At 44.0% G+C, this 23456-nt stretch overlaps 1 protein-coding gene across 1 annotated transcript in view; it reads left to right on the top strand.

The window, feature by feature from the left end:
• Window positions 1–23456, top strand: part of Exph5 (exophilin 5) — a 49858-nt gene that overhangs the window by 1384 nt on the left and 25018 nt on the right. The window contains exon 2 of the mRNA XM_013009478.1: window positions 22960–23120. Within this exon, the coding sequence (XP_012864932.1) occupies window positions 22960–23120 (161 nt within the window). The remainder of the gene's footprint in view (window positions 1–22959; window positions 23121–23456) is intronic.

Raw genomic sequence — 23456 nt, 5'->3', positions numbered from 1 at the left:
CAGCTCTTCAGCTCAAGGCTAGCGCTCTACCACTTGAGCCACAGCATCACTTCCGGCTTTTTCTGCTTATGTGGTGCTGAGGAATCGAACCCAGGGCCTCATGCATGCAAGGCAAGCACTCTACCATTGAGCCACCTTACTAGCCCCTGTCCATGTGTTTTATCAGAAGTATTTCTTGTCTCTGAAGAGGATGGAGCTTACATGACCCATTGTATATCTGGAGAAAACGAGGGGCAGGATTAAGAAGTAACATGAAGGAGGGAGCTGTTCGTTTAAGATGCTTCCGACTTGGCTCCTGATCAACTGTAGTCTTAGAAATCGTGATATAATGTTCACTCAAGGGAATTTTGGTATTTTACACCTGACCTCTACAGTAGCCCATGGGCTCCACTTCAGTTGACTATGTTTATTTTGAACTGAGCACTTGGCTTTTTCACTCAAGAGTGGCACTCTACCACTTGAGTCATAGCTCCATTTCTGGCCTTTTTTTTGGGGGGGGGTGTTTAATTGAAGATAACAGCCGCATAGACTTTCTTGCCTGCATTGGCTTCAAACCTCGATCCTCAGATTTCAGCCTCCTAAGCAGCTAGAATTACAGGTATGAACCACTGTTGCCCATCTTCTGTTGACTTTAGGGGGAGCTAAATCTATACATAGATGGCAAAACTAGGTGTTGGAAGGAAGGCTCAAACATGTTTTCTGATGCTTTTGTTCTAAATGAAGCAGCAATAGGAAGAGCCATAGTACTAAGACAACCAAAACTGTAGCTATTAAACTATTAAGATAGTTACCTAAATGATCTAAAAATATTAACATAAAAATACTTTCAGGAAAGTAGATGGTTGGATCAAGTGCCCAAAGCAATGATTTCTAGCACTCTCTTTTCTCCTGGTTAATTCCTGACTCCCTCTTGTCAAACACCCTTATCTGTGAGGACGTCCCCATGGGACCTCCTTAGTCACCTGCTTCAGGCTAACACGCATAGGTCTTAACAAACATGGAGAAAAGGCCTGAAAGAACTCGTCAACTTGGCTGTCTCTTCTGCTTCGCCTACTGATGTACATGATCATCAGATTTTCCAAATCAAAAACCAGGACACATGGCTTCTACCTTCAGAATGACATTTTGGGAGACAGTTTATTAGGCCTATCTGAAGGACTCAGAGGGGCCTCTTCACTATATTGGGAAAAAGCTCCCAGAACTCTTGGCTAGGACAATAAGAGGGGAAAAACAGAGAGCTTAGAAAGTTAGCTACTTGAGAGAGATCTGTTTAATTCAATTACATGTGATAAACAAGTACAACTAAGTATCCTACAGTTAGAAGCCTAGGATTGAATTGTTATACAGGGCCAGAGACAGAAAGTAAAGCTGTGAGAGTAATCATGCTCACCATACAGAAGGCAGCCCCACCCAAAGAAATGTTCCTGAGCCCACAGAATTTTCTCCTGAGCTCCCTGCTGGATCTCTGCGGCTCTAGCTTACTGGGAAAATATTTGCATTAAATATAATCATCTTTCTAATATACAGATAGTCTATTCAAACTTTTAGGAAAGCCACTAGGATCCAAGTTAATAGACAAAAGACAGAAAGCATTCATTCATAGCAGAAGATAGCCTCACTGTAAAGAAACCAGAAGAATAAGTGTCTACCCTCAGAGTCATAAATGAAAATTAATCTCACAATACCATGTTACCCCTTTAATGATAACAGAAAAGACTGCTGGTGGGGAATTGAGTGAAATGGATACTTTCTGCATGTTGTTAGTAATATAAGTTGCCTATAAGGTTTTTAGTGAGCAGTGTGACAGAATTTAGAAAGACGGGCCTTGGCCTTGACCTAGTTATGGAATTCTTGGATATCTCTCATTAGTAAAGGACTGAGGTAGAGGAGATGGCCACATCAACATTTATTAAGTGCTGCCTTTTGATTTAATGATAGTAATTACTATGGTAATAATAGCAGCTAGCATTTATTAGGCCCTTACTGTATACTGGGCACTGCACTGAACATGTTATGCAGAGTTAACCCCTCTAATAACTTTGTCAGGCACACACTTTAATTCTCATAGAGAAGGACCTAACTTAGAAAGTTTGAGTGTCTCATTGAAATTCGAGAGTACAGGCAGATTTCAAATCCAGAAAATTACCAGAATGTTATTTTAGTTATTTATGATAATCTTATAATAATAGAATCAATGTAATTACTAATAACACTTATATTCTAAGTATTATAATACCTATATTTGAGATATTGTTAATAACTTTTTACAGAAGGGAAAATAAATTTTTTGGTGTTTTTTGAGACAAGGTCTGGCCTCAAATTAGGGATGCTCCTGCCTCTGCCTCCAGAGTACTAAGATTACAGGGATGCCTGGGAGGAAAATGAAATTTAGCAAGGTTAAGGGCAAATTACCCAGGGTCACACAGTGTACAAATGGCAGGACTGGCGTTTAAACCAGTATCTCTCTGGAAACATAGAATACAGTTGTAGGTATTAATGACCCAACTAAAAGTTGGGGGTATTATTAGGAGAGAAAATGACCTGGACCTGATGGGCAGCGAGGGAATTTGGAGCATCTTCTTGTACAAGAAAATTGCTGACCACCATTTATATCTCAAAACATGTATGAGCGGGTCATTGTGTCTCACACTAGTAATCCCAACACCTGGGAGGCTAAGAGCAAGAGCATTAAAAGCTCAAAGCCATCCTAGAATACATAGCAAGGTCCTGTCTCAATTTTTTTTTTTTTTTTGTCAGTTGTGGGGCCTGAACTCTGGGCCTGGGCACTGTCCCTCAGCTCTTCAGCTCAAGGCTAGCACTCTACCACTTGAGCCACAGCGCCACTTCCGGCTTTTTTTCTTTTTTTGCTTATGTGGTGCTGAGGAATCAAACCCAGGGCCTCATGCATGCAAGGCAAGCGCTCTACCCCTGAGCCACCTTCCCATCGCCTCAAAAAAATTTTTATATATGCATTTTATTTTATTTTATTTGTCAATCATGGGGCTTGAACTCAGGGCCTGGGTGCTGACTCTGGGACTCTTTGTGCTCAAGGCTAGTGCTCTACCACTGGAGCTACAGCTCCACTTCCAGATTTTTCCGAATAGTTTATTGGAGGTAAGAGTCTCACAGACTGCCCTGCCTGGGTTTCAAACTGTGATCCTCAGATCTCAGCCTCCTGAGTAGCTAGTATTACAGGTGTGAGCCACCAATGCCTGGCTTGATGCCTGGCTTATACTTGCATTTTATATAAAGAAATATTGCAAGATGTTAAAAGAGTTATCTCTGAGAAATGATATTTAATGGAACTTAAGCTCTTACACTACTGTTTTATTTCTTTTTTTTCTTTTTTTGGGGGTCCAGTCGTGGGGCCTGAACTCTGGGCCTGGGTGCTATCCCTCAGCTCTTCAGCTCAAGGCTAGCACTCTACCACTTGAGCCACAGCGCCATTTCTGGTTTTTTTTCTTTTTTTGCTTATGTGGTGCTGAGGAATCGAACCCAGGGCCTCATGCATGCAAGGCAAGCGCTCTACCCCTGAGCCACCTTCCCAGCCCCACTACTGTTTTATTTCTTATACTTATCATGTTATAAAAATAATTATGGCTGTTTCTTTTGATAAGATAGATGTGCAGGCTGCTTTGCTATTTTTGTCTTCACGAATATTTGTCTTTTGAAATATTTTTTTTGGTTGGTTGTGGGACTTGAACTCAGAGCTTGGGCACTGTCCCCAAGCTCTTTCTCTCAAGGCTAGTACTCTATCACTTTGAGTCACAGTGCTACTTCCAGTTTTCTGGTGGTTAATTGGAGATAAGAGTCTTACTGACTTTCTTACCTGGGCTGGCTTCAAACCATGATCCTCAGATCTTAGCTTCCTGAGGAGCTATGATTACAGGTGTGAGCCACCAGTGCCTGGCAAAATACTTTCTGTTAACACTATGGCTAAGAGTTTCTCCTGTTCTTTATACTGTCCGTGCATACATGGGTATGTTCGCATGCCCATTGTACATCAACCTTCCTTTTTTGTGATCAGAGCTTCCCTTGCTTCGTAGGTGAGCCGTACCTCATGAGAGAGATTACACTTTGGGCTATGTAAGGAATACTAAGTAAGGGAAAGAACCACTCTAGGAAACTGTAAAGAACAAAGGGATGGCAGCTTCAGCTTAGTCAGAAAATACTTTCCTTCCTCATCAGCACAGATGATTTTAAAACTATGAACAGGAGAAGGTCAAAGGAAGGTCAGCTGAAGGTCTGAGCAAACATGTTTTCCTTCTGAATTAGCACAGAGTGTCTTCAAACTGGCAGGAGATGGCTCAGGGCCTCCCTGAAGCTGTCTTTCACATGAGTACATAAATTCCCTTCTTCACCTTCGTTCATGTGTATTCTGACGCTGGTTATTCACAGGTAGTGATATTTGACAGCCCAAGCTCACTTGCACCTCCTTCTTAGGCATGGTTCCTGGGTGACACTGTCAACAGCCCTATTAAAAGGCTGGACTTCCCCGGTTAAACGGGCTCTAGACACTGAGTTTCCGCATTCCATTGTCTTAGCTTTCCAATGATGAAAGAAGAAATTGAGAGCGACTGTGATCAAAGCCCCCACCTCTGGCTAAACTTTGTGATTATTTTTTTGTGTGCACGTGTTATGTGCATGTAATAGGACTTCATAAGAGTCTCATAGGGGCTGGGAAGGTGGCTCAGTGGTAGAGCGCTTGCCTTGCATGCATGAGGTCCTGGGTTCGATTCCTCAGCACCACGTAAGCAGAAAAAGCTGGAAGTGGCGCTGGGGCTCAAGTGGTACAGCACTAGCCTTAAGCTGAACAGTTGAGGGACAGTGCCCAGGCCCAGAGTTCAGGACCCACAGTGCCCAGGCCCAGAGTTCAGGACCCACAACCAGAAAAAAAAAAAAAAGAGTCTCATAGACTTTCCTGACTGGGCTGGCTTCAAACCACGATCCCAGATCTCAGCCTCCTGAGTAGCTAGGATTATAGGCATGAGCCATAGACACCTGGTAAGGATTGTTAATTTGTGTGTGTGTGTGTGTGTGTGTTTGTGTGTGTGTTACTAGGGTTTGGATTTAAAGTATCATGCCTAGTAGGCAGACACTATGCTACTTAACCTACTCTGCCAGTCCTTGATTTTTCTTTTCTTTCTTTTTTTTTATTTATTTTGTGCTGGCCCTGGGGCTTAAGCTCAGGGCCTAGGTTCTATCTCTGAACTTCTTTTACTCAAGGCTAGAGCTCTACCACTTGAGCCACAGCTCCACTTCCAGCTTTCTCTGAGTAGTTTGTCAGAGATAAGAGTCTCTCACTGATCTTCCTATCCAGTCTAGGTTTGAACTGTGATCCTCAGATCTCAGCCTCCTGAGTATCTGGGATTACAGGCGTGAGCCACCAGTGCCCAGTTTGTGTTGATTATTTTTAGGTACCCCATAGATGTTCTCTAGGACTTTCAGGAAACATGAAGGTGTTCCTTTGGCCACATCCAGGAGAATCTACAAGAAGGGTGATATTGTAGACATGGAGGGAATGGGGACTGCTCAAAAAGGAATGTCCCACACGTGTTACCATGGTGAAAGTAGACGGGTCTACAGTGTTACCCAGTGTGCTGGTGGCATTGTTGTGAACAAGTCAGTTAAGGGCAAGATCTTTGCCACGAGGATTGATGTCTTGATTGAGCATGTTAAGCTCTCTAAGAGCTAAGATAGCTTCCTGAAACAAGGGACAGAAACGACCAGGACAAGAAGGAAGCCCAAGAGAAAGAAACCTGGGTTTAACTGAAGCGCCAGCCTGCTCCACCCAAAGAAACACACTGTGAGAACCGTGGGAACCTAGTCCCTGTGAATTCATGGCCTAAGAGATGTAAAAAAATAAAAGACCACTGGACTATTAAAAAAAAAAGAGAGAGATAGGGTCTCAGTCTATGCCCCAGGCCAACTTAGACTGTGATTCAACTATGTACTTCCCTACTTAGCTGGAATGACAGGTCCTCGCCACCATAATACTCCAAATCTCTGCCTCTCAATGATTAGTGGAGGGAACCACCATGCCTGTTGACTTTTGAGATTCTTATATATACATATAGATAAATATATATGTATCCAGAATATATATCATATATATATAATATATATAATATATATAATATATATAATATATATATATTATATGTGTGTGTGTATGTGTGTGTTCTGGATACAAGTCCTTTGTAAAATATAGGTTTGGCAAAAGTTTTCTTCCCATTAATCTCTTTGCAGAGTAAGTTCTCCTTTAATCAAATCAAACATATCAACCTTTCCTTTTATGAATTATGGTGTTGGTCGTATGCTGAAACAGAATAAGAAGGAGCTTCAGGAAGAGGCTTTTGTAAGAAGATGTGTGATTGAACTCATCCAATAGTACAGTTAGAGGAATGCCTTTCAGTTTCCTTCCTGCTCTTCTTTCTACTTCCTATGCCAGGAAGGTAATTCATCTCGAAGTATCCATCAAGTGACCGGATTGTCCTTTATTCTATTTCTTTCTTTTTGGCCAGTCCTGGGTCTTGAACTCTGGGCTTGGACACTGTCCCTGAGTTCTTCAGTTCAAGGCTCTACCTCTTAAGCCACAGTGCCACTTCTGGCTTTTTCTGTTTATGTGGTACTGAGGAATAGAACCCAGGGCTTCATGTATGTGAGGCAAGCACTATACCACTGAGCCACCTTCCCAGCACCTATTTCTTTTTTTTTTGTTGTTACTAGTCTTAGGGTTTGAACTCAGGACCTGGGCACACTGTCCCTGAGCTTTTGCTCAAGGCTAGCACTCTACCACTTGAGCAACAGCACCACTTCCTTCTTTTCTGTTTTTGTGGTACTGGGGAATTGAACCCAGGGCTTCATGCATGCTAGGCAAGCACTCTGCCACTAAGCCACATGCCCAGCCCCCTGATTGTCCTTTAGATAGGGTGATTTCTGGTACTGTGAAAGGATGATAGATTGCAGCTGGGAGGTAGTTGTGTGCATAGCTCCCTCCCTGAAGTAGGCCATAGAAAGCTGAATTTCTCTTCCTCGAGGACAGTCATGGAAACTCCAATCCAGCTACCAACAAACCCTCACCCTACCTTGGTGCTGCTGTGCATAAGAGAAATTCTCTGACTATCGGGCCTCATAGCAGATGGTAGATCTTTAACTTCTCAAGAAATGCTGAAGAATCTGAACTAACAGGCCTTGCTGGGTCCCCACCCAGTCTGTTAGCATTAGGTTTTTGTCCCTTCCCATTTCAACATGGTTGATCACCCTTTGATTGTGCCTATGTAATAAAGTCTCCCTAAACACCCACATGGGTGAGGTTTAGAGAGCTTCCAGGAATGAGAACCAGTAGAGGCTCCTGAAGGAGGCATCTAGAGGATGGACAGACTCCATGCCCCTTCCCACATACCTTGCCCTCTACACTGCTTCATCTGTAGCCTTTGTTCTTTAAAATAAGCCAGCAAATGTGTCTCCCGGACTTCATGAGCCACTTGATGGAGTTAATAGAACCTGCGAAGAGGATTGTAAGAACCCTAAATTATAGCTGATCAGTCTGAAGCACAAATGAAGCAACATAAAGCTTGTGATTGTCACCGGAGGGCATTCCTGGTGCTAGACCCCTTGCTGTCAGAGGGAATGGCATTTCCAGGCAGGTAGCAGTGGCCGAAAGCAGCTGCAACGCTTGCTTGAGAGGTCCTCACATGAGTTGTGCTCACCCACTGAGGTCTTCCGTGCAGAATGCAGACCCAAAATGTTTTTCCAACAGAAGCAGAGTCGGTTTGTAACTTAGCACACCATGAATGTGCTGCACAATGACTTAGTCATGAGGATAAACAGTAGGCATGGTGACTATACAAGTAGCCAAACCAAACCAAAACAAAACAAACCTGAACATATTCTATTCTGGGAGAGCCAAGCAAGCTCCTTAGGAGCTCCTGGTGTATATGTTCTGTGTATAAACTAGCAAGCAGTGTAATGAATCGACTAGACCATGACAAAAGAATTCAGAGAACAATCAGGGCTCAGTGAGACACCCCAGGGATTGGCAGTAACAGGAAGCCTCCTGAACTCCCACACTGGATGCAGTGGTGTGCTGGTAACTAGATCTCTTGAAAAAGAAGGAGGTAAAAAATGCTTGGCAGCATGGAGTTTCTGCAAAAAACTAAACATAGAACTACCCTATAACCCAGCAATCTCACTCCTGGACATTTATCTAAGAGAATACAAACAAGGGCAGCCACCAGCACAACCATGTTCACTGCAACACTATTCACCATAGCCAAGATATGGAATCAACCCAGATGCCCCTCAATGGACAAATGGATCAAGAAAATGTGACATATATATATATATATATAATATACTTATGTATAATTCTATATGATTATATATTATATATACACACAATGGAATTTTACTCATTTATTAGAAAGAATGATATTGAACCATTTGCAAGGAAATGGAAAGGCTTGGAAAAATGATATTAAGTGAAGTAAGCCAGACACAGTGAAACAAAGGTTAGATGGTTTCCTTCATTTGTAGTAGCTAGAATGTGCCTATAAACCTATAAGTAAACACGGGTGGTATACAAGTGGTTACAAATGAATTAACCTGAAGTATAACAAACTCTGTGGAGAGCTTAAATACTATAATCTTTTTCAAAGATTAGGTCAAAGTCCCACAAAACGAACACCAGGAAATGGGTAAATCCAAGAGGGGACTGGGATCAAGGGGAAATGGATAGACAAATGAAGGGAAGAATTCGTTGTATATATCACAAAATTAAGAAAAATAAGGGAAGGGAAGGAATGAAAGGGGTGAGAATGTTGAGGGGTGACACTGACCAAGATGCATTATATTCATAATCTGTTTGGTTATATGGCACTGCCTTTGTATAACTAAAGATAATAAGATAATAACTTAAAGATAAGTTTTAAAAAGCTGGGCACTGGTGGCTCATGCCCGTAATCCTAGCTACTTGCGGGGGGCTGAGATCTTAGGATTGTGGTTCAAAGTCAGCCTGGGCAGGAAAGTCCATAAGACTCTTTATCTCCAATAAACTACTCAGAAAAAGCCAGAAGTAGCACTGTGGCTCAAGTGGTAGAGCCCTAGGATCAAACACAAAGAGGCGCAGAGACAGTGCCCAGGCTCTAAGTTCAAGTCCCAGGACCAGCAAAAAAGAAAGAAAGAGAGAAAGAGAGAGAGAAAGAGAAAGAGAGAGAGAAGAAGGAAGGAAGGAAGGAAAATAGAGAAAAAGATAATAATAGAATAATAAAGATAATTTAAAAATGTTGTGCTTGGTTGGTTGTGTCAGCCAATTTCAAGCTAACAATAATGTAATAGCCACCTTGCAAAATTTCTGAGGATCTAACAGCTTGCCTTTGTGAGCCAGTTCAAACCAGATCCGGCATACACTGGCTGGAGAAACAAGGGTAACAGCTGATGTTATCCAACCCCCCCCCACACCTGTCCCAGGTTTTTGGGTTCCTTCGAGAGAATCTAGAACTCGTGACAGGTGTGACTGGGGATTTGGAGATGTTGCAGAGACGGTCATTTCCAGAAGTTCTGCATGAAGCAAAAGAAGAGGGATAAATGCCTGGATTTCCCCTTTCTCCCTACTCCTCAATCTGCTAATTCTTTGCTGTAACTCAGGTGGAAACAACTGGGTAGGTTGTGAAATCCCCCTATTGGGGGACATATCCCAGCAGCATGGAGCTGAGCAGGGGGACAGTCCGTCCTCCTCTTCCTTCCTTCCCCATCTCTGTGGTTGTCTCCTGTCATCCCTTAGATGATATTATCTCATTGCTATTCGTGAATTGCTTCTCTACCTGAAAATTATTGCTAGGTGCAGGTGGCTTATGTCCATAATCCTAGCTACTCAGGAGACCACAGTTCAAAGCCAGCCCCGGCAAGAAAAATCTATGAGAATTTTATGTCCAATTAAACACTAAAAAAAACCCAAAACACCAGAATTATAGCTGTGGCTCAAGTGGTAGAGTGCAAGCTTTGAGCTTTGGGACAGCACGCAGGCCCTGAGTTCAAGCCCCAGGACCAGCACTAAAAAATTTAAAAATAAAAAAATGAGCAGGACTTTCCCTCCCTGTTACGTGACACTGTTCTTCACGCCCAATTTCTTCTCCTTTACACTTCGTACCTGTGGCTTCTGCCCTTGGGGAGTTGTTCTGTTGTGCTGTTGTTTCTCTGTCTCCTTGCTTTCCTCTGGTGTCTCCTCTCCTATGAAGGAACCATAATCGGCTTCACAGATTCAAGGCCTTAGGGTGGAGAGGAAGAAAGTGTCACTCAGGGCACCATAGGTAGTGGAGGGTTTGTGAAAAGGTTTCAAACACCAAAACTGAAGCTAGAATTTGGAAACCAAAATATCTATACTCTGTTCACCTCTCAACCCCTGGTCCTCCTTTGGATGACCTTTTGATAGAGGCCTTTGAAGCCCTAATGCTGTTGCTGCTGTCTTCTCTATCTGGCTCCTTCTCCCTGGGCTACACTCTATGGTCCTGGCCCTCATGCCTGGGTACTTGGAGTCTCTAAGCCAGCCTGTGGATGGGCTACTCTAGGACCAGGCATCCTCCTTACAGCCCCTTCCAAGTCAAAGCACAGTGCTGGATTTTCTAAGGAGGTCATGGCCAGCCAGTTGGACTCCATTGATGGAAGGCTGGCATCTCAGGGGCTGAGATCCACCTTACATTTGCTTTCTCTGCGCTCACCCTGATTCTCTCCTCTGTGCGTCCACCTGTGCACTAAGTTTAATGGCAGTCTCGGATGTGTCTGCCTGGCAGCCGTCCTGGTGGATCTCAGACCACAGGTTCTACTAAGACACAGATCCTCGGTCTGTGCTGAAATGACAATCATTTGGGGGAAAGTCTCAAAATTACCAATGCTAGGATCCCCCCCCCCCCACACACAAACACATCCTGAATTTTTCCATGACCAAATTGGTCCAGTAATTTCTTCAAGCCCCTAGATGACTCTAATGTATACTTAGGGGACTCTATCCGGTCCGCCTGGGCACCTGGGCACGCCACCTCACCTGTGGTATGTGTCCTATATCCCTTCCTTTGCATAAGTTGAGGGACTGCTGACTTCAAGAAAAACCTCACGGTTGGGAGAAAAGCCTGGCGTCCAAGCAAAGGACTGTGATTGGCAGGAACGGAATAGACCTGATTTCTAGTACTTTCTGGCTTTAACTGCTTGGCTGAACCAAAGGGAACCTTTTGCCCCTGGAGCTGTTTGTCTAACAACTGGAAAAAAATCCACGTTGCTTCCTCTGTTTTTCGTTTTAGTTTCTGCCCCCTGAGTGTAGGTGAACACCGTATTGTGATAGCCAGAGGCTGGTTAGATCTTGGCCTTGGGCCCCAGCTTTAGTGGGGCCCCAGTGTGGGTGGCATTGGCTGTTTGAGTGGTTGGGCTTCTTGTTCTTTCCTCTCTGGGGCATGAAGGAATACCAAATTGACTCTGGGGACAGTACCTATAGGAAGGCGGCTGTAACTTGTTGGCTGGATTTCAATACTTGTTGAGCAGGTCCTTTTCAGGAAGTGTGTGGCCAACTAAGGGTTCTGTTGGCTGAAAGCTGTTCCATTGGTAGTCTGGAGTTAGGTGTTTTACTCAAGGCTCAGTGTGTGTTGGTGTGGAGTAGAGTTCTGGCAATGGTCCCATTCTCCCATGCAGAAGTATGTAAGGAGGAGTATGGCCAGCTCTCTCTATCCTCTCTCTGGTATTTCCATGCTTTTCTTCCTCGGTGAGGACAGCAGTTTCTCCTCTATCTTCTGCAATCCCCCTTCTCACCCACCAAAACTTGCTCTTCCTTGTAGGTCACGGTAAAGACCTGGCTCCAGAGAAGGCAACTGGACAGTCCAATAAATTAGATCATGTCTCTCCTCAGCTGTTTAATTGCATGGCCACTGGCATCCGGGCAAAAGTCTTTGAAAGTTTACAAGTAACATACTCCCTCGGGCAGTTGTCTGCACCTTCAAAGCCACTGCAGACCCCACCCTCTCCAGGTTCTGCTGAGCTCCTGCTCCTAGTGTTCTTTCCATTTCCCCAAGTGGCAACTTCTAAAGCATTGTTCTGGCTTCCCAGATCCTGAAGGAGAGTTCATGAAGAGAAAAGGGTACAGAAATGGCATTTTTGGGGGGGTTAAGTGATTTGCATAGGTCTAAAAAGCAATTCACAAATACCATAAATGACATTATTTCCAAACAGTGCCCCTGAACCAATGATGATTTTTCATTCAAGTCGCCCAGGTACTTTTTTCTGTTCCTAGTTTACCTGAGCTCCATCTCAGCCCCCTCCCCCAAGATGAAGATTCTATACCTCCAGTGGTAGGCCACTGATGCTGGCTCCTTCTTTGACTTGAACCTGCCTTCCTTCCTGGGAAGCAAGTCAAATGTTCTCCTTAGGTGTCTGGCTCTGGCTGCAGTCTGGATCAGGGGAGAGTTGTGCAAAGAGGACTAAAGTGTCTCTCGGGGTTCTTGTATTGGGAACGTAATCTTCAATACAATAATGTTGGGAGGTGGGGCCTAATTAGAGGTGGCTGGGTCATTACTGCTCTGCTCTCCTAAATGCATTGGTGATGTTATTGCAGGAGCAGTTAATACAGAGGGAGGGCTTGTTCTGAAAGCAAGTTGGGCCCCTCTCGTGGGCTTGCCATGTTGCCTTTCTGCCTTCCACCATGGGATGACACAGCATGAGTTACTTGCCAGATGCTAATGCCTTGGATTTTCCAGCCTCCCAAACTGTGAGAAACAATTATAGGTTTCCCAGCACGACTAATCCAGGTACCTTCACTAGTAATGAGGAGAAGATAAGAGACTGAAGAAATACTTGAAGAGTCAAATTAGTAGGACTTGGTGACTGGTTGGCTGCAGGAGAAAGGAATAAGGACCCTTGGTATGAACTTAGTCTAGTGAGTTTGTGGTATTCACACTGAAGCTAGTAAATCCAGATGGACTCTACACCTTGAGTCTACTATGAGGTAATTTATTTGAATACTACAGAATGTCAAGTCCTCTATTAACTTTGAACTACTTGGAAGCCCTCTCTTTCTCTCTCTCTCTCTCTCTCTCCAGCAGTGGGGACTAAAATCAGGACTTTTGTACTAGGCCAGCACTCTATCACCTGAGCCATGCCTGATGCCCTTTTGCTTTTAGTTTGTTTTTCAGATAGGTCTAGTACTTTCCTCAGGCCAGCTTAAATCACTATCCTGTCTCTGCCTCCCAAGTACCAGGCATGCACCACCACGCCAGGCCTTGGACGTATAATTGAGGTAAGGTCCAAGGCCTGTGACCAGGGTCGGATGAGAGGAAGAGTGGGCAGATTTCAAAACAGTCCTAGCAAGGGAGCTTGGGTCTGTTCCCTGGCTGCAGATGGCCCAGGGGAGAAGCTGAACTCAGCTTCCTGGCAGTGGAGGGGGACTGGATTGAGAGCGGCAAACCATGGCCACGGCGGGCAGCCTGCCAGGCAGCAGGTGCCCAGCAAGCCAGGGGAAAAGGCAGGCACTTTCCTGTCCCTCCTTTTGTCTTTGGACTTCGGTCCAGAGTATTATCTCTCACTCCTCTCTTAAGCAAAAATAATAAAGGACAACTGATATTGAAATGAGAAAGGAAGAGAAGGAGGAAGGAAGAGAGAGAGAGAGAGAGAAAGGACGGAAAGAAGGAAGGAAGGGAGAAAGAGAGAAAGAAGAGAGAGAAAGGAAGGAAGGAAGGAAGGGAGAAAGAGAGAAAGAAGGGAGAGAGAGAGAGAGGGTGGAAGCCAGGCACCAGTGGCTCACACCTATAATCCTAGCTACTCAGAAGACTCAGATCTGAGGATTATGGTTCAAAGCCAGCCAGGCAGGAAAGTATGCGAGACTCTTATCTCCAATCAACCACCAGAAAACTGGAAGTGGAGCTGCTGCGGTTAAAAGTGGTAGAGCCCGGGGCTGGGAATTTGGCTTAGTGGTAGAGTGCTTGCCTAGCATGAATGAAGCCCTGAGTTCCATTCCTCAGTACCATATACACAGAAAAAGCTGGAAGTGGTGCTGAGGCTCAAGTGGTAGAGTGCTAGCCTTGAGCAAAAGAAGCTTGGGGATAGTATCCAGGCTCTAAGTTCAAGCCCCGTGACAAAGAAAAAAAGAGAAGAGAGAGAGAAGGAGGGAGGGAAGGAGGAAGGGAGGGAGGGAGAGGGAGAGGGGAAAAGTAAAGGAAGAGGAAGGAAGGAAGGAAGACATTTGGTTCCTGGATTCTCTTCCTTGATGAGCAGCAAACTGGCTTTTTAGAAACAGTGGCTCTTTGGGGTGGGGGGGTGGGAGGGGTCATCAAAAGAATGTCTCATCTTCAATGAGTGTGTGTGTGTGTGTGTGTGTGTGTGTGTGTGTGTTTGGAGGAGGAGGGTATTTCTCACTTCAGTGTGTCCTGTCAGCCCACATCGGGGCGCTGTAAATCTTGGGTTTGAATCTTGTCCAGAATCATTGAGGACAGTGACTGAGGAAAACTCAGGCCCTTTTCTGAGCATTCTGTGTCCTACAGCAAAGCCTGAATGGCCGTTTGAGATCTTTCTTGGCTTGTACACTTGTTCTGTGTGTGATGGAGGGGCGGGAGGCAGGAGAGTCTCTAGTTGCAACATTAAATTCCTTAAATGCTGACCCTAATTCCATACAGGTAAATTTGAGTTGATTTTCTAACATGATACAAAAGATGAATCAAGTTGAGTCTGATACTTGTAGGTTTTAATGACAGCATGATAAATGACAAACAGATTGGAAACAATCATACTCACTCCACAAATGGGTCTAAGGTTACATAGAAGCTTCTTTTATTTTCCTTAAGAAGAATGTACTAGAAGCTAGGCACTGGTAGCTCATCCTATGATACTAGCTACTGAGGAGGCTGAGATCTCAGATTGGTAATTGGAAACCAGCCTCAGCAGATAAACCGCAGAAACTCTTACGTCCAATCAGCAAAAAGCTGAAACTGAAGGAGTAACACAAGGGCTAGAGCGCTAGCCATGGGCAAAAAAAAAAAACCCCAAACCCCAAAACAACGCTGAGCAAGAGAGCAAGACCCAGAGTTCAAGCCCCAGTACTGGCAGGCACATGCACACAGGTATGCACACACACACACACACACACGCACACAATGTATTCGGTATTCAAGTGTTCAGTTGTATCTTGTTACCCTAACTACATTACAAGCAGTATAGAGGATGTGGTCAGCATTTAGGATGTAGCTGTCTCTGGAAGGAAGCCATGAATAAGATAATAAAGGAATCCGAGGCGCTGAGCTCATACGCTTTGTCTATGGATCAGAACTTTATTGGAGCTTGCCTGCCTGACAGTTCTAGTAGCCTTTCTAGGGCCTTCCACACACAGCTCTGAGCTCGGAGCTGCCTCTGTGCTCCTGTAGTAACCTCACATTTGGTCTGTGGGTTTCAATGGAAGGTGTCCGCGCATCTGTATAAAGATATGTCATTCTTAGCCCTTACCAGGGCCCAGACCTTGGCCTTAGCCATGTCTGAGAACCTCCAAATCTCAGCCTCCTACGTAGCTAAGATTGTAAGTATGCATCACTTTTTTGTGTGTTTTTGTTGTTGTTTGGGTTTTTTTGTCAGTCACAGGGCTTGAACTAGACGCTGTCCCTTAGCTTTTTCACTCAAAACTAGCACTCTACCACTTTGAGTCACAGTGCCACTTCTGGTTTTCTGGTGGTTAACTGAAGTTAAGAGTCTCACCAAGTTTCCTGCCGGGGCTGGCTTTGAACAATCAGATCTCAGCTTCTTGAGTAGCTAGGATTACAGACGGGAGCCACCAGCACCCAGCGAAAAGTCACTTTTTATTCCCATTTTTAATTTCTACGCAATATCAGCTCATATGGATGTCAAATACTGACTGAGTGATGGCAACTTATTCCTTATCCCCAAAATTGGTCAAATGTTGATTGATTGGCCACAAATCAGGGACATTGGTAGATCCTGGGTCTACCAAGTGAATGAGAAACTCTTTCTGAACTCAAGCTGCTGACAGCCTGGTGAGACATCCAGACAGCACACACCAACACATTCGGTGTAATTTAGTAAATAATGGTGCTGATACTGGGAGCTGTCTGCTCTAGTTGTGGTGACAAGCATAGATAAAAAGAGAAGCCCGGCGCTGGTGGCTCACACCTGTAATCCTAGCTACTCAGGAGGCTTAGATCTGAGGATTGAGGTTCAAAGCCAGCCGGGGCAAGAAAGTCCGTGAAACTCTTATCTCCAATAAACCACCAGAAAACCGGAAGTGGCGCTGTAGCTCAAGTGGTATAGTGCTAGCCTTAAGCTGAAAAGCTGAGGTCCAGAGTTCAAGCCCCATGACCAACCAGAGAGAGAGAGAGAGAGGAGGAGGCTTTGTGGCTACAGAGCTATGGACTTGAACTCTAAGTCTCGCCTTGGGATGGGATTTCCCAGGTACCTCCTTTAGGATGACTAGCTATGAGCTAAATGAATATGGCACTCATCCTTCTTTGTACTTAGAGCATTTGCATTTTCCCTCTGTTATAGCTTTGCATTATGTGAAAAGTAAACATTCAGGAAGGTAACCATGGACTTTTTTTTTAATATAGAAAAGATCGTCTTTTATCTGAGAGTGAGCTGTCTCCATCACAAGCCATTCAAGCAGTTTAAATGGGCTGCATTGTTTAGCTTGGCTCCAATGCCGCTTTCATTGTTTTGTGGCTGCCTTTCGAGTTCTAAGGATTCTCTATAGTTGTTGCTTGCTATATAATTTCCCTTTTTTCCTCATCTGAGCCTCCCTTCTTCCCAGACTTCCCCTTGTGGTTTAACTTTGCCATTATCAAATTTTCAATACCTTCAATACCTTGGCTTGCTTTTTCTAATCCCTGACTCTCCTTGTGTCTTAGCTGTGGGCTGAGCCAAAAATCAAGCTGTGATGTCAGGGGTAAAGGCTCTCAAGTAACAATCTTTTCAGAGGAGCCACTGAGAAAGGAGCTATTACCTGTGGATAATATCACTGGACCCACAGGACTTTTTCTTCCCTATCCCGTGCCTCCTCCTGGCTGAGAGAACTCACACTTGTCCTGAAGCCTTGCCCTGGGAATGAGCACTGTAAGAAATCTGTACCCCAAAGTATCACCTAACTGGAGCAGGAAAGCAAGAGGACAATACTTACTCAAGATGGTGAGCCTGATCTGGGGATTCAGGGTTTCAAAAGATCCTGCATGGACTCCCTGATGCATTCTCCATTATGCATTTCCTCTATGTTTCAGCTCTAACTCAGGATGCAGTTCCTGGCCCATGCCTTCTTCCATTTCTACTTGGTGGTGTGTGGCTGTTGCTGGGTAATAGGAAATAAAAATACATCTGATTTCTCGTGTAGGAAGGAAATGTAAAGGCTGCTCTGATGGCCTATGTAGAAAGACACACATTTACATAGACATGATTCACATAACTCGAAGCTTCATTTGGGTCTAGCTGATGACTGGACACAGAAGACGAGGTTAGAGAGGAGGATTTGGGGGACGTGAGGCCAGAGGTTCTCAAGCTTTGAGCAGATGGCCGGTGATGATCAGGACACTGTGCTGCCTGGAAGACAGAACAAGAGGTAATCAGATGGCCTGAACAGGAAGGTCAGCTGTGAAAAGAAAATACTAGCTGCATAGAAGGTGAGACAAGGGGCTGGGAAGGTGGCTCAGTGGTAGAGCGCTTGCTTTACATGCCTGAGGCCCTGGGTTCGATTCCCAGCACCACATAAGCAAAAAGAAAAAAGCCGGAAGTGGCGCTGTGGCTCAAGTGGTACAGCACTAGCCTTGAGCTGAAGAGCTGAGGGACAGCGCCCAGGCCCAGAGTTCAGGCCCCACGACCGGACCCAAAAAAAAAAAAAAAAAAAAAAAGAAGGTGAGACAAATGGAAGGGAAAGATCAGTGAGGAGAAAAAGAGAAACAGAAAAACCAGGAAAAAAAAAACAAACCAAATTGATGCCCTCAGCAAGAAGACCTGATAAGGAGAGCTATTTGGAGAAATATTTGCCACTTTGCCTAGAACAGCATGGAAACAATAATTCCTGTCTTCTGGGACACAGCCCAGTTTGCTGTGGAATTTTGCATCTATCACTGCTCTCTCTTCAAGGATTTTGAATGACATCGCCACCTCTTTTTACCTCCACTGGAGACGTAAAGCCATGGCCTTGCTTATCAGCACGGTTAGTAGTTCACTAAGAAGGTGATAAGGGTGGTTCAGAGAACACAGGATTTAGAATCAGAGCCTGGAGCTCACACTCTAGTTCAAGGTCTCCAGTCTTCAGAGTCGGCCTGGTTTCCACATCCTCTCTGTAAATGAGGACCTGAGGCCTTATAGTGAGGATGCTAAGTTGTGGGCTTGAACTCAGGGTTTGAGCTCTGTCTTTGAGCTTCTTTTGCTCAAGACTAGCTAGTGCTCTACCACTTGAGCCAAGCACCACTTCTGGTTTTCTGGTGGTTAATTGGAGATAAGAGTCTCAAGGACTTTCCTGCCCAGGCTTTGAACTCTGATCCTCAAATCTCAGCCCCTGAGTAGCTAGGATTATAGGTATGAGCCACCAACTCCGGGCTATAATGGGGATTCTTAATAATGACAGCAAAATTCTAGAGACAGAAGGAAACTCAATGCATATCTCCTGCCATTAGTAAACTCTCATAGTTACTAATTCACCTGCCTCAAAATCCTCGTCAGCTTTATAAGATTTCCCGTGTGTGTGTGTGTGTGTGTGTGTGTGTGTGTGTGTGTGTGTGTGTTACTTAGCAATACTGACATTTTTGCTTTATTTTTAACTGCAATACATTTTGGATCAGAAGGTATCTTTAAGATAATCTCACTTGTATTCATTTTTTATTTAATATAAAAACAACTCCCAAACATAAAGGTTTTAAATAATTTCTTATTCATTAGTTTATGACTCTGAGAAACAGCCACTTGGGCTGGTTTCCGCTGGATGATTTGCGTGGAACCTTGCATGTGGCCCAGTCATCTGGGGGGTAAGTTGGGATCCGATGGTATAAATGGCTTCTCTCAGTACAGACATTCTCATTCTCCCCTCTTCCTCTCCCTCTTGCTCTCCCCCTTCCTCTCTCCCTTCCAACCATCTCTCTCCCCCTCCTAAACAGAGCCTAAACTTATACAGTGTTTCAAGATTTTAAGAGGAAGAAGATCTGCCTCTTAGAAGACCTTCAAGATCTCTTGAGGTCTGGCTTCAGAAGTCTCACAGTTTCTCTCTATTCTGTTAGCACAAGACAAACCCAGATTCTGGAGAGCAGTGGAAGAGACATTTCCTCTTGTTGGAAGGAGATGCAGGTCACATTGTAAATTGAAGACAGGGGGTGTATACACCTTCTTTGCAAACAGTCCACCAGATTGTCCAGACCTCTCGCAAATGAGAAAAGTAAATCCAAGCAAGTGAACTATTTGGCCACAATGTCTGTGTAGAAGCTAACCCTAGTTGTATGGTTTTCCTACGATCTAGTAGTCAATTTGGAATGGCCAGAAACAGGGAGCAGGGAGTTAGGGCCAAGAACTGAGAGATAAAAGAGACAACTAGCATTTATGCTTAGTGCATAGTTAGTCATGGAAGTATGGGGCGGGGGGGGGGGGGGGGGGGGAATGGGGAGAGGTTGGCTCAGAATAAAGATAAACAAGGAAAGGTGACGAGTAAAGGTCAATGGGGCGCAATCAGGGAAGACACACCAGAGGAAGGGAGAGATGGCATTCATGGCTCAAGGCAGGGAAATAAAGAAAAACTAAACCCAACTCAGGGTAGGGAGTGGCATGTAGAAGAGGTGTTAGAACTAAGTCCTAAACCACACAGGGCAGAAAAGACTCATGGGTACTGAAGGCCAGACCCAGCAAGAAAAGACCTGACTTAATATAGTGCAGTTGATCAGCCTGAGGGAGAAACAAATTAGAGCTGTAGACAAGAGTCCCTTGTGATAGGTTGAGTCAAGCTGGACTAATTAAGCAGACAATCTGTGCACTAGTCATTTGCCTAAATGCATGTCATTTGCAACCCCAAGGCTCTTCTCATTGGCTGAGTTGGACTACACATGCTAATTGGGTGGCACACAACGAGGAAGAGCCTTGTGCAGGCCAGTTTTTTTGTTTTTTTAAATCTCAACAGACCTCTTACTTCTAAACAAATCCTACTGGATGTAAAAATAGATGGAGCTACTGGAGATAAAAATACTACTCTCTGGTTTCACATACCACTGATGGTCAGAATTTTCCCTTCTTACTTTTCTTACTTGATCTTTTATGCTTCAGGAAAATGAATGCTTTGACAGCACACTGATCTTATAATTCTGTTCTTCTTAGCACAGGAAGCTCAGTCAACCATCATGAACTGCAAATTATTCTTGATTGGACACAGACTCTTGGGTATTTAAAGTTAAGGAAGGCAAGTTATAGGTTCCCAGAGAGATGAAACTTATGTCATTCATCATTTCTCTTCCCAGGTTGCCCTTCCTTACTTCAAAAAGCCAGAACTGTTTCCATTTTGCTTACTTAGTAACAGGAAACACAAGACCGTTTTTGATTATCTGAATCTTGACAGTTGTGGCTGTTGACTACTTTTACCTACTGTCCTGACAATTATTCCCAGGGCTCCTTCTCTGGAATATTTATACTTTAAATGGTTTTTCTTTGTTTTGTTTTGTTTTTTGGCTGTTTATTTTTGGTGCTAGTCTTGGGGCTTGAACTCAGGGCTTGGGCATTGTCTCTGAGCTTTTGTAAGGCTAGCATTCTACCACTTGAGCCATAACTCCACTTCTAGCTTTTTGTTGGTTAATTGGATACAAATCTCACGGACTTTCTTTCCTGGGCTGGCTTTGAACTGTGATCCTCAGATCTCAGCCTCCTGAGCAGCTAGGATTACAGTTATGAGCCACCAGAGCCCCATTTGTTAGGATTCTTTTTTTTTTTTTTCAGAGAATCCATGTAGCTTCTGAAACAACAAAGATATGTTGAGAGGCAAAGACCTGGTGCTGGCTTGGGGCGGTGGGGCTCACAACTAGGGAGAGGTCTGAGGATGTGGAAGTCATGTATGGGGAGGAGGGGAGGCTGATGAGCTTGGTGTTAATAAGTGAGAGGCAGTTGGCTAATCAGAAGTTCCTGGAGGGCTTACTTGGTCCACACTGTCAGGAAGACCTAGCAATATGGATGTAGTTTCCACCTATCAGAACATAACTATGGCAAAAGTACCATCCGTGACAGTTCTGAAAGCTGAACGTGAGTGATTACTGCCTATTGCTTTTCAAAATGCAAGTCTGGGCAGGATGGCCTCTGGCTTCCTTCCTGAATATTTTTTATAAAACAGCAGTATCGTAGCCCCAAGCAGGAGGATGGATTATAGCCATCACAGTTCATTGCCTTTAACCCCAAAGTGGCTACTTTGCAGACATCTTGCTTCTCATCTTCCCAGCAATACAACGCCCCTAACACTTGTACTTTCTGGAAGACTCTGGATAAAGATCAGAGATGCTAAGCAATGTACAATACTTCCCAAAACATCAGGACTTCTCAAGTTTGGAAATCAACAACAGACCCAGCTTCTTCACTGGATGCAGCCCTGGACGAGCCTGGTGACGATGCTCTTCAAACTCCCCCTCCTCTCTGTTTGTCTCCATCTGGGCACCTCTTATTTCCAGACATTTCTAAAGGCCTTCTAAAATAGACACGATGTATTTTGGTGAAAAAAATATATAAACCACAGTGGTGACTTAATTAACGACTTAGGGAGGGTTTTCATTTAGAAGATAACTAAGTAGAAACGAACAGGAGGAGAATAAAGAAGTCAGGTTTGGTATCCGCAGGTGGGATGTCCTGGAGTGCTCATGTTCACTCAAATTCCACAGTCCCTGGAAGCCAGGACATTTGCCCTGTGGCCATTCATGGGCATTAATGTCTTGTGTTTAAGAAATGCCATGACTCTGGGTACCAGTGGCTGATGCCTGTTATCCTAGCTATTCAAGAGGCTGAGATTTGAGGATGTCTGAACAGGAAAGTCCATGAGACTCTTTTTTTTTTTTTTTTGCTGGCCCTGAAGCTTGAACTCAGGGTCTGGGTGCTTTCCCTGAGCCTCTTTGCACTCAAGGCTAGTGCTCTACCACTTGAGCCATAATGCCACTTCTGGGCTTTTTCTGAGTCATTTTATTGGAGATAAGAGTCGCATAGAATTTCCTGCCCACACTGGCTTTGAACCGTGATCCTCAGATCTCAGTCTCAAGAGTAGCTAGGATTACAGGCATGAGCCACAGGTTCCTGGCTCCATAAGATTCTTATCTCCAATTTAACTACCCAAAAGCACAAAGTGGAGCTGTGGCTTAAGCTATAAAGTGCCAGCCTTCAGTAAAAAAAATCTCAAAGTCTGTACCAAACACTGAGTTCAAGCCCCAGTACTGGCACAAAAAGAAAGGAAGAAATTCCATGACTTAAGACTATTGTGTTTAGTAATTTCTTTTCTTCAGGATAGCTTTTATCTTTGGCCACAAATTGAGCGAATATGAATCTCCCTATTACAGTCACTATTTAATCCCCAATCCTTACATGGAGCCTTGATAAGCAATTGATTAACATTGCTCAATAAACATTTACTGGCTTAATGAATGAGTGAATGAGTAATCAGAACCAGAATATTCTAGTTTCTATGTGTCATTTGAACATCATTTAGCTGCATTAGTAGGTCAGGTTTTAACACATCTCTGAACCCAGTTTGTCAGTATAGACTCTATGACTCTATGGTGAAAACTTTTTGGTTGTCATTTTACACCAGAGTATCTTGTTTACAAAAGAATGTGGATAAAATGTATACACCATACGTAAAAGGAAATTATGGCTGGAACCATTTTTTTCCTAGATTTAGAGTATATGCATGATGTAAAGTTTAGCCCAACCCAGGAGTTGGCACTAGATATAAATATATTTAAAGAATGCCTTGACATTTTTGTTTTATTTCAGCAAACTTCAGAAGACCAAGAGGGATATCAGATGGCTTCAAGGAGTGACTGGTGAATGGTTTGAAGAAATTCAAAGAAAGAAGTTTTGCAATGAGACAGATGTTAGCCAGATGTTAAAGCAGCCTCTTACCTATAGGCTAAGGAAGGAGATAGCACAACATGGTAAGAAAAAATAGTTTAGTTTAAAATAATCTTTTCTTTCCTTTGTGGACAGTGACTCACATGGTTTCCCATTGAACCAATCCATATTTTAGGACTCTTCTAAGCCACAGAAATTTTACAACATGCTCTAAAAAGAGGGAACTGAAGTGTGTGTGTGTGTGTGTGTGTGTGTATGTGTCTGTGTGTGTGTGTGTGTGTATATGCCCATACCAGGTCTGCTTAAAGCTGGAGTGCTATTGTTGAGTCTTACCTCCACTTCCGGCTTTTTGCTTGTCAATTGGAGATAAAAATCTCTTGGGTTTGTATGCTAGGGCTGGTTTCAAACCTCAATCCTCA

This window comes from Dipodomys ordii, unplaced genomic scaffold (genome assembly GCF_000151885.1).
Source record: "Dipodomys ordii isolate 6190 unplaced genomic scaffold, Dord_2.0 Scaffold10, whole genome shotgun sequence".
NCBI classification, from domain to species: Eukaryota; Metazoa; Chordata; class Mammalia; order Rodentia; family Heteromyidae; genus Dipodomys; species Dipodomys ordii.
Note: the sequence above shows the minus strand (reverse complement) of the source record. Positions and strands in the feature narration are given on the sequence as shown.